We start from the raw sequence: 11,192 nt of genomic DNA, 5'->3' as shown, positions 1-11,192 counted from the left end.
ACTAAAGTGACGCCACCGAAATCGGGGTGTTACATTTGCCAAGCTTACAAGGCTTACAAAATTTGCCCAAAATGATGCATTTATATGCTACAACATGCTTCCCTTTAACGCATAATAATAATGAAATGCAAAATGAACACAAGGGTTATCAGATGAAAAGGAGCTTATTAGTATTCAAAAGGTAAGTGTTGAAAAAAAGCCAATTTATTCATCAAATGAATGAAAGGTACAAGAGGAAAGATGTGTGGGCGATGGTAGAGTACTAAGAAGACACCCCCTTGGATGAGAAGTGCTAGCTTTACTTCGTCTTATTTTGCATGTCCATCAACCAGCCGCGTTGATCTTCTTGATTGCCCCAGATGACCCTCTTTACAAGCATCTCCTTTGCCCTAGCCAAGACTTCTACCTTCGCAAGAGTTATCCCACCAAGATCAAAACCACACCCTTTTTTTTTTCACCCTAATTTTTGCGTGGGCTGCTCGTTTTTGAGTTTTCGGTCCACCGGGTGGCTCTAACTTTTGCCTAGATCATCTTTCGATCTAGCGAGCTTTTCAAACATAATACTTTTTTACTGCATCAGAGTTTACGGGGTGTGGCAGATCTTGGTTATCCATGTCACTGAGGATAAGGGCTCCTCCAGAGAATACTCTTTTGACTACATATGGACCTTCATAATTTGGGGTCCATTTACCTCGGTGGTCTTTTTGAGTGGGCAAAATCTTCTTAAGGAATAGATCCCCTTCTTGAAATTCCCTAGGACGCACCTTCTTTTCGTAGGCTTTTTTCATCCTTTTCTGATATAGCTGACCATGACACAAAGCGGTTAGCCTTCTACCATCGATGAGGTTCAATTGGTCAAATCGGGTTTGAACCCATTCAACTTCCTCCAGCTTAGCTTCCATTAACACTCTCAGTGATGGGATCTCAACTTCAATTGGTAAGACTGCCTCCATTCCATACACTAGGGAAAATGGTGTTGCCCCAGTTGAAGTGCGCATGGAAGTGCGATATCCATGCAAGGCGAAAGGGAGCATGTCGTGCCAATCTCTGTATGTTACTACCATCTTCTGCACAATCTTTTTGATGTTTTTATTTGCGGCCTCGACTGCTCCATTCATCTTTGGGCGGTATGGCGAAGAGTTATGATGTTGGATCTTAAAATTGTCACACAGCTCCTTCATAAGCTTATTGTTCAGATTAGTCCCATTGTCAGTGATGATCTTATTCGGGAGACCATATCGACAAATCAACTCTCTTTTAATGAACTTTACTACCACATTTCTCGTCACGCTCACATAGGATGCCGCCTCCACCCATTTCGTGAAGTAATCAATTGCCACTAGAATAAATCGATGTCCATTTGATGCCTTAGGTTCGATGGGGCCGATCACATCCATACCCCACATTGAGAATGGCCATGGTGCTGTTAGGACATTTAAAGGTGCGGGCGGAACATTGATATTATCAGCATACGCTTGGCACTTATGGCACTTCTTTACATGATTGAAGCAATCTGACTCCATAGTCAACCAGTAGTAACCAGCCCTTAGGATTTTTTTTGCCATAGCGTGCCCATTCATATGGGTTCCAAAAGAGCCCTCATGGACTTCATCAATGATCCTTTGAGCTTCTGTGGAATCGACGCAACGGAGGAGCACCATATCTGGATTCTTCTTGTAAAGTACATCTCCATTCAGAAAGAAGCTCATAGCTAACCTTCTCAAGGTTCTTTTATCATTGTCCGAAGACCCCGGAGGATACTCTCCACTTTGTATATAATTTTTGATATCGTGATACCAAGGCATCCCTTCTGGTTCACTTTCAATAATCTGACAGTATGCGGGGTGATCTTGACTTTGGATCTTTATGAGGGGCATTTCTTCTTCACGACTTATTTCAAACATCGAGGATAAGGTTGCCAGAGCGTCAGCCAATTGATTCTCTTCCCGAGGAATGTGGTGGAGTGTGACTTCATCAAACTGTTTCAGCAACTCCTTAATGTAAGCTTGATAAGGGATTAGCTTGGCATCGCGTGTTTCCCATTCTTCTTTCAGTTGATGAATGACTAATGCAGAGTCACCGTAGACTTCTAGGACCTTGACTTTTGATTCTATGGCAGCTTTGATTCCCATGGCACATGCTTCGTATTCCGCTATGTTGTTAGTACAGTCGAAACACAATCTAGCGGTTATTGGAACGTACTGCCTCTCGGGGGAAATTAGTATGGCTCCAATTCCATGCCCCAACGTGTTGGAAGCACCATCGAATAATAAAGTCCTATTCTTGCTTTCCAAAGGGTCCTTCTCCTCAAAGAGTGCCATTATATCTTCATCGGGGAAATCGTATTGCACTGACTGATAATCACTTACCGGTTGGTGAGCTAAGTAGTCTGCGAGAGCACTACCTTTGATTGCTTTTTGAGTGACATAAGTGATTTCATATTCAGATAATAACACTTGCCACCGAGCTAGCCTTCCAGTGAGAGCAGGCTTCTCGAAAATGTACTTGATTGGATCCATTTTGGAGACCAACCATGTGGTATGACTGAGCATATATTGTCTCAACCGGCGGGTGGCCCAAGCTAAAGCGCAACATGTTCGTTCCAAAAGTGAATACCTCGACTCGCAACTTGTAAATTTCTTGCTTAAGTAATAGATGGCATGTTCTTTCTTTCCAGAGTCGTCATGTTGGCCTAGCACACAGCCCATAGATGCGTCCAATACTGTGAGGTACAAGATGAGTGGTCTTCCCGGAACTGGGGGTATTAAGACTGGTGGGTTCTGCAAATACTCTTTGATTTTATCAAAAGCCCCTTGACATTCATCATTCCATTCTGTAGGTTGACTCTTGCGCAACAATTTGAAGATCGGCTCGCATGTTGCTGTCAGTTGGAATATGAATCGAGCTATGTAGTTCAACCTCCCCAGGAACCCACGAACTTCCTTTTCCTTGCGAGGAGCTGGCATTTCCAGAATGGCTTTAACTTTCTCTGGATCAACTTCTATTCCTCTTCGACTTACTATGAAGCCCAACAACTTTCCAGAGCTGACGCCGAAAGTGCATTTCGCAGGATTTAATCTCAATTTGAACTTTCGCAACCGTTCGAAGAGCTTTTGTAGGTCTTTGACATGGTTTTCTTCAGTCTTTGACTTTGCAATTATGTCATCCACATATACCTCAATCTCTTTGTGCATCATATCATGAAACAAAGCCACCATGGCTCTTTGGTAGGTTGCCCCAGCGTTCTTCAATCCAAATGACATGACTTTGTAACAAAAGGTTCCCCATGGGGTAATGAATGTGGTCTTCTCCAAATCTTCAGAAGCCATCTTGATTTGATTGTACCCGGAGAACCCATCCATAAAAGAGAAGAATTGATGTTGGGTTGTATTGTCTACTAACATGTCGATGTGAGGCAAAGGAAAGTCATCTTTGGGGCTGGCTCGATTTAGATCTCTGTAATCTACACACATTCGAACCTTCCCACCTTTCTTAGGAACTGGGACAACATTTGCTATCCATTGAGGGTACTTGGCAACAGCAAGGAATCCTGCATCAAATTGCTTTTTGACCTCGTCTCTGATTTTTAATGACATCTCAGGTTTCATCCTCCTTAATTTCTGCTTGATTGGCGGGAACTCAAGCTTCAACGGGAGTTTGTGCTCTACTATACTTGTGTCTAGACCAGGCATGTCTTGATAAGACCACGCAAAAACATCACGATATTCATGCAAGAGCTTGATAAGCTTGTTGCGTTCACCTTCTGTCATGGAACTCCCGACTTTGACTTCTTTTCTATCTTCTTCTGTGCCTAAATTAATCATTTCAGTCTGTTCTTCGTGAGGTTGGATTTCCTTGGCTTCTTGCTCCATCAATCTCAAAAGTTCCGGGGGAAGTTCATCCTCGTCTTCTGTGTCTTCATCGGCTTGATTGATAGGACAATCAAAATCAGGCGATATTACACTAGCACTTTCATCCTTAAGAACGTCGTTCTCAGCCCTGCATTATTGTTAGTTATAAATAAACAGGATAGGAAGAAGCGTTGGAAACAAAAGACTTAAGTGAGGACGAAGAAAAGGGCAGTAAGGGAGGAAAAGAGGACATGGTGAAAATTCAAAATGCACTTTATTAATATTAAAAATCAAAGGGAAACATGATGGCCCAACACAAAATGTTCAAGATATCTCGAACTTTGGGCAAAGCAAAAGGACAAGCATTATGCAATTACTTTGGAACAAATTTGTAAACCATGGCAAGTTCGACAACTTTCCAATTATTGAGATTTTCATTTAGCGCACATGGACGGATTAGATCAACATGTTGGATTCCCGGAATATCTTCTTCTGCAGCAGCTATTGAGCTCAGAAATTCAAATCCGGCACTTCGAAATGTCTCGAACAGATCGCAGATAGGGACTCTCTCCGTTTTTGGCTCCCGATTTTCCAACCTGGCTAATCTCCTTTCCCTTTTATCAGCTGCCACCCTTTTCTTGTCATCTCTGGTGGGTTTGTAGCCTAGCCCATAGCGGTCTTTATTTTCGAATGGAATTGGAACTTCAACAATCCCTTTTCCACCTTTCCCAAGCCCTTTCCCTTGCTCATAACCTCCTTCGAGCATCACTTTAGCAACCATCAAAGAAGTATCTGATAATTGTGCTCTCGGGGCAGGCATTTCTTCATTCACATATGTCGCACTGACAATTTCAAGTGCCTGAAATGAGGTCTCTAATGCCTCTTTCGCCGCCTCAATGTACGGGGTAGATGATAGCTTGCTCACCAATAAGTCCTCCTCTGCTGAAACGACGACCAGCTTGTCATTGATAATGAACTTAATCTTTTGGTGAAGCGTTGAGGGCACAGCTCCGGCAGTGTGGATCCATGGTCTTCCTAGAAGGCAACTGTATGCTGGCATGATATCCATCACTTGGAAAGTCACTTGAAAGGTAGTAGGACCAACTTGAATAGGCAAATCAATTTCACCCATCGCCTCTCGACGCGAGCCATCGAAAGCTCTGACTACTGTGGTACTTGCCCTCATATGGGATTTATCCGAGGGAAGCTTGTCAAGAGTTGTTTTTGGCAACACATTCAGCGAGGACCCGTTATCGACTAAAACCTTGGCTAGTATATGATGCATGCACTTTACTGAGATGTATAAGGCCTTGTTATGCCCTGTTCCCTCTGCAGGAATTTCATCATCGGTAAAAGTTAAGTAGTTGTAAGCGGTGATGTTTCCAACTATGCCTTCGAACTTGTCGACAGAGATGTTATGAATCACATACGCCTCATTCAAAACTTTCAGTAAGGCATGTCTATGAGGTTCTGAATTCATCAGCAATTCCAGAAGTGAAATCTTTGCAGGGAGGCGTTTCAATTGATCAACCACCGAGTATTCGCTTTGCTTGACAAATTTTAAGAACTCGCCGGCCTCTTCATCAGAAATTGTCTTATTTTGTCCTCCATCTTTGACCGCCTGCTCAGACTTATTCTCTATTGCATGTCCTTTTCCAAGTTCTTCTGGCGTGTAGACACGCCCGCTCCGGGTCATTCCTATAGTGTCAGCAATACTTGTAATGAGCGGAGCTTGAGAATTGCTATTTTCGAACTTAACATCATATTTCCATGGCACTGCCTTGCCATCATTGAATGGAAACGGAGTTGGTAGTTTGATGGTGATTGGTTTGGGATTGGTAGAAACCGAAGCAGCTGCAGAGCTACCAACAAACATCTCTTGTGGCGGGGCTTTGCCGATCTTGTCCACTTGTACAATGATGGGCTTTTGTTCACCTAAAATAGGAGTGGTTACACTCCTAGTGTAATGGATAACCATCGGCTTTGGAAAAATTGGGATCTGCCCCTCATTCATCGCCACTTCATCATAGGCCTCAGATTGGCCTATGTGAACTAGCTTGCGATCCATAAGGTCTTGTAATATTCCTCTAAACTCCTTGCATCCCTCGATATGATGAGGAGCACCAGGGTGGAAACCACACATTTGCACCTCATCAAGACTCCCCTTGATCATTCCTCATTTGCACATTTCAATAAAGATGAGCTTCAACGGAGTCTTAACATCTTCCACACTTCTGACCATACGTGGTTCAGAATCTTCCCCAACTGCATTCACGTTGTGACCTGGCAGCGGATTGCTCCCAATATTCGGTTTTTCAGCAAAATTCAGCAATTTCGCCTCGATCAACTTTTGCACCTTATGCTTAAACGCTAGACATTTCTCGGTGGAATGCCCGATAGATCCAGCATGATAGTCACACTTAGCATTGGGGTCATATCCCCTCAGATATGGAGGTTGGGCCGGCACCAAAGGATAAGGAACCACCAATGAGCCTTTGATAAGTTGGGGCAGGAGCTCTGTGTAGGTCATAGGAATGGGGTCAAACTGGACCCTCTCTCTGTTTCTTTGGTTATTGGCAGGCCTAGGATCCTGGTCTTGAGGAGAGTTTTGGTTTGGAGGTATCACGTTGGGGGATTGGGGCTGAGTTGGTTGATTCCACTGAGAAGTTTGGTAAGCGGTGACGGCATTAGCTTCCCCTTCTTTTTTCTTTCCAAAGTTTTGAGCAGGTTTTTTCATGTTGTTGGTTGCAGAGTGATTAGCAGGAATCCTCCCAATTCTCATACCATGTTCTACTCTATCACCAATGATAACCATGTCTGAGAAATTTGATGACACACTTCCAACCATCCTCTCATAAAACGGGGGTTGAAGAGTTTCAATGAACATTGACACGATCTCTTTCTCAGATAGAGGGGGTTCTACTTGAGATGCCAGCTCTCTCCACCGTTGGGCGTATTCCTTGAAAGTTTCACTTCCTTTTTTCAATGTGTTTTGGAGCTGCATTCTATCAGGAGCCATATCAGCGTTGTACTTGTACTGCTTCAAGAATGCATCCGCTAAATCTCCCCAACTGCGTATGCGGGTTCGCTCCAGATGCATGTACCAATTCAGTGCCCCTCCAGCCAAACTATCTTGGAAAAAATGGATTAGCATCTTCACATCATGGGTATGTGAAGCCATTTTTCTGCAGTACATAGTCAAATGACTTTTTGGACAAGTAGTCCCCTTGTACTTATGGAACTCTGGGACTTTGAATTTTGGGGGAATCACAATATCCGGGACAAGACACAAGCCTGATGCATCACAAAAACCATGATTTCCACCTTCCATTGCCCGCATTCTTTCCTCCAGCAACTGCAGCCTTCCTTTGGGTTGGTCGTCTTCAACAACGCGAGGTGTTGGCGGAGTAGGGTGTTGTTGGTCCACCTCAGCCGAGTAATTTGGCACAGGAACGGTTAGGGAGTGCGGGGGATAATAGCCGTGAGTCATGTCTTGTTGGCTGGTATTTGGGAGTGGCACCTGTTTTGGTGGGACAGCATATGGAGGGACATTAGCATATGGTACTCCCATGACATTGTTGAGCGGACCCTGTGACTGAGTTAGGCCAAGCTGGGCAGTGGCCGGTGGGCTACTGTCTGTGGGGTCGATAACAAAAGGCGGTGTATAGCCTGGAGGAAGGCCATAAGGGGGAAACTGGACATCGTGCGGCTGAGAAACTTGTTGGAAGGGCCTGTTAGATTGCACTGTCAGCGGCATAACTACCCCTTGAGCATGGGCAAGAGAAAAGCCAGGTGGATTTTCAGGAGTGGATGACGGCGTTTCATTGTCTTTTTTCGCAGCTTCTTGTATAAACTCCATGAGCTTGGACATTTGTTCCTTAAGTTGATTCACTTCCTCCTTCAACTCTGCATTGCTGCGTTCAAGGTCATCCATGATCTTAGCCTGAGACCGGGTCCTGTAAGGATGCCGAAGATACACTTTTTGTTTCTGTAAAATAAAACGTTGTTAAGTTATTTATTTAATTCTATGTATTTTACGATGTTGTTACCAGGTAGGTTGGCGTTGAACTTGATAAGTCGAAATAGAACCCGTATCCCATCAGAAGGTGCGCGACCTATAAGATGGTAGATATGGTTGACAATCAATCTAGGGGGAGTTCCACATAGATTGTGTCTTGAGCATACTAGCAATATCTTGAGAAGATAAACTCGAAATTTTATTAATGCAAAATTTGTTCATACATCAGATTTGCCATTACAAAACATGAACTCTAGACCGTATCAACTCTACTGGCCATCTCTCTTTCTTTTAAGCCCTGATGCCATATACTCACACAGACTCATGAATTCACCCACAACAGGCAATGGTTCCCAGAAAGGGTTGGAGCACATCTCTTCATTTGCTTCGCAGAGGCGACGTAAGAACTCCGGGCCCCAAGTTGTCAATTGATCTCTCACCATATCAAGTTTCTTCTGCAAAATAGCACACTCGTCACGACTTTCGAAGTATTGTGCTTGAAGCGCCTCGTGGTCTTTCTTGGCTTGAAGAAGCTTGGCATTCAGAATCTGTACTTCATTGGAGCTTGTCATCACCTTAAAATCTTCTTTCGGAGGAGTGCTAGTATGCTCAAAATTTTCCATTTCGTTTTTTTATCAAAAGCAATGCCAACCTCCAAGCTTACCTATCGTAGGAAAAAAGAAAAAAGAATTAATAGTATGTAACATGATATACAGTATTTACATTATTAATTTTTTGGGATAAAAAAAATAGAATATGCTCCCATGTGTCCTATTAGGGTAAACCCTATGGATGGCAATACTATGGCCAAACTATTTGGGTGCTACCTTAAGGAGGGGTCTAAAATTCTCTCAACTGAAAAGGTCCCCAGATTGAACCTGTCATCATGACCTAAACCACAGGGAACCAAAGTTCACATGTGGTTAGCCCATAATGGCAGTAGAAATCTGGGCGGGTATCCAATGACTGTCAGGGAGCATAGCTCACATGCCATCACTGGGGTCCCCTTCTCATCCTATGGTTGTTCCAGGACTCGGGTAGAGAGCCCAAAATGTGTAACATACTTGATTAGTGTGGTGTGTGTAGGGAGCATACAAACCTTCATCCCTATTACTACCCTACCTGCAAAAAAAGAAAACACAAATATCCAAATAAAAAGGTCACCTATCCTAGGGTTCACAAGATTAAAATTACGAAAAAAGGGGTAAAACAAATAAAGCTAACAAAAAAATCACACAATTAATCATAACAGGCCTGACTCTCGAAGTGTAGTCCCCAGCAGAGTCGCCAACTGTCGCAACCAGGATTGCGGCGGGACGACGCTACAAACATTAGAATTCAGAAGAGTCGCCACCAATGTTTTTTACAGAGGGAAAACATTAGAAAACCCATATGAATATAGTCTTCGAAACCAAAATCGAGTCCGGGAGTCGATTACGCATAGGGAAGGTACTAGCACCCTAAGCGTCCATTTATAAATGGTTACCCTAATTAACTGTGTGAAAGAAAATAGCTTTTTATTTATTCCACCCCAAGAAAATGATTTCGATAAAAAGATTAGTTTATAATTTATTAAGAAAAAAGATTATTTACAAATTTGGCTTGACGGTTGTTGATGCCCGCTCCTACGTATCCCCAAAGTGCGATGGAGAATTCAAAGCCACGTAGTTCTTGGTAATTTTTGGTTGGTTGGTGTTTTTTTATTTTAAAAAAGGTTAATCATATACTAAGAGATCTTAATTTTTTTAGAAAAAGACCGTTTAAATTGGTGGGTGTGTTTTAGACAAAACAATCGGCCTTTAACCATTAATCAATTCACTACGTGATTTCAAATGGAAATTGGAGAGATTGAGTTTTGATGAGTTACAGGGAAGGAAATAAAAAAAGGTCCACGGATGATATACAGTTTGAAGAAATATATTATTCTTAAGTAACAATGATATCACGTTAAAAAGAATCAAATCTCTTTCTTAAAAAAAAGGACAAAACCCACTTTGGACAGAAAATAAAAAACGCACCCTTTGTTAAAAACAGAACCCGCAAGGAAGCAAAGGGAGCACAGTGTATACAAAATAACATGCCTTCCAAATGTGCATTTAGATTTCAGAGGAAAGACAGAGCAGCGATGAAGCAAAGAGGAACCCATTAAATTTGATGATATTAATTTGAAACAATGAAATCATATTATCTAACAAAGAGAGAAGGTTGAGCGTAAACCAAACCTTTTCAATCACCTGGTTGATGATTTTGCTGCTGAAAATTAGCACTCACACTCACACCTAATATCTTGTATTAGAGTTGCAGTTCAAGGATGGAACTACAACTCAGAAGTGAACACTCAATTTTTTTTCCTCTCTCTGCCTCTCTCTGAACATGATCTCACCACCAAAACCCTTTCTCTATTTATAGCTGCAGGTTTAGGGTTTCTTCCTCACCACTCCTAGAATATTCTTAGGAATCATTCTTCCCCTACTTGGAGAGGAAGAAAAGCCCATCTAGAACAATCTAGTTTATTTTTGGTATTTAATATTTATTTTCGTATTTATTTATTTAATTAATATTATAATTCTGAAATCATTTAAATAATTACTATTAATATAAGTTTGAGTGCTATTTTTTATATTAAATTAATTTTATTAAAAGTAGGACAAAATTAGGTGTTCACACTTACAAGCCAACTTTGTGACCAAGGGTTAGATGTGAAGTTCAATAAAATAGAATGTGTTGTGACCACTGATGATGACAAAATTGTGATGAGAGGAGTCAGATCAAAAGACAATTGTTACATGTGGACATCAGAGGAAAGAGCTCATGTTTCTAGATGTTTAATAACCAAGGAATATGAGGTGAATGTGTGGCATCAAAGACTAGGACATCTCAACTACAGGAGCATGCAAAAGGTTATTGCTGATGAAGAAGTAAGAGGTTTGCCCAAACTAAGCTTGGGAGAAGGTAAGCTTTGTGGAGAATGTCAGATTGGAAAACAAACCAAAGTGTCACACAAGATGCTCCAGCATCAGACCACGACAAAGGTTCTGGAATTGCTTCACATGGATCTTATGGGTTCCGTGCAGGTTGAAAGCTTGGGAGGAAAAAGGTATGTGTTTGTCTGTGTATATGATTTTTCAAGGTATACATGAGTTGAATTTATGAGAGAAAAATCAGGGACTTTTGAAATATTCAAGAACCTATGCTTGAGACTTCAGAATGAGAAGAACTGTGTGATTGTGAGAATCAGAAGTGATCATGGAAGGGAGTTTGAGAACTCAATTTTTTTGGAGTTCTATGGAACAGAAGGTATCAGTCATGAGTTTTCTGCCCCC

The 11,192-nt window shown here is 42.0% G+C and overlaps 1 protein-coding gene across 1 annotated transcript; it reads right to left on the bottom strand.

Moving 5' to 3' along the window:
* Nucleotides 1–551: 551 nt before the first annotated feature.
* On the bottom strand, nt 552–7,785 carry LOC130743932 (uncharacterized). Its single transcript, XM_057596143.1, has 3 exons — nt 6,038–7,785; nt 4,229–5,938; nt 552–3,999 (listed from the first exon to the last, which is right to left on the bottom strand). Exons 1-3 carry the CDS (start codon nt 7,783–7,785, stop codon nt 552–554), a joined length of 6,906 nt encoding a protein of 2,301 aa, XP_057452126.1.
* Nucleotides 7,786–11,192: the final 3,407 nt, after the last annotated feature.

Source organism: Lotus japonicus, chromosome 3, assembly GCF_012489685.1.
Source record: "Lotus japonicus ecotype B-129 chromosome 3, LjGifu_v1.2".
Lineage (NCBI taxonomy): Eukaryota > Viridiplantae > Streptophyta > Magnoliopsida > Fabales > Fabaceae > Lotus > Lotus japonicus.
Note: the sequence above shows the minus strand (reverse complement) of the source record. Positions and strands in the feature narration are given on the sequence as shown.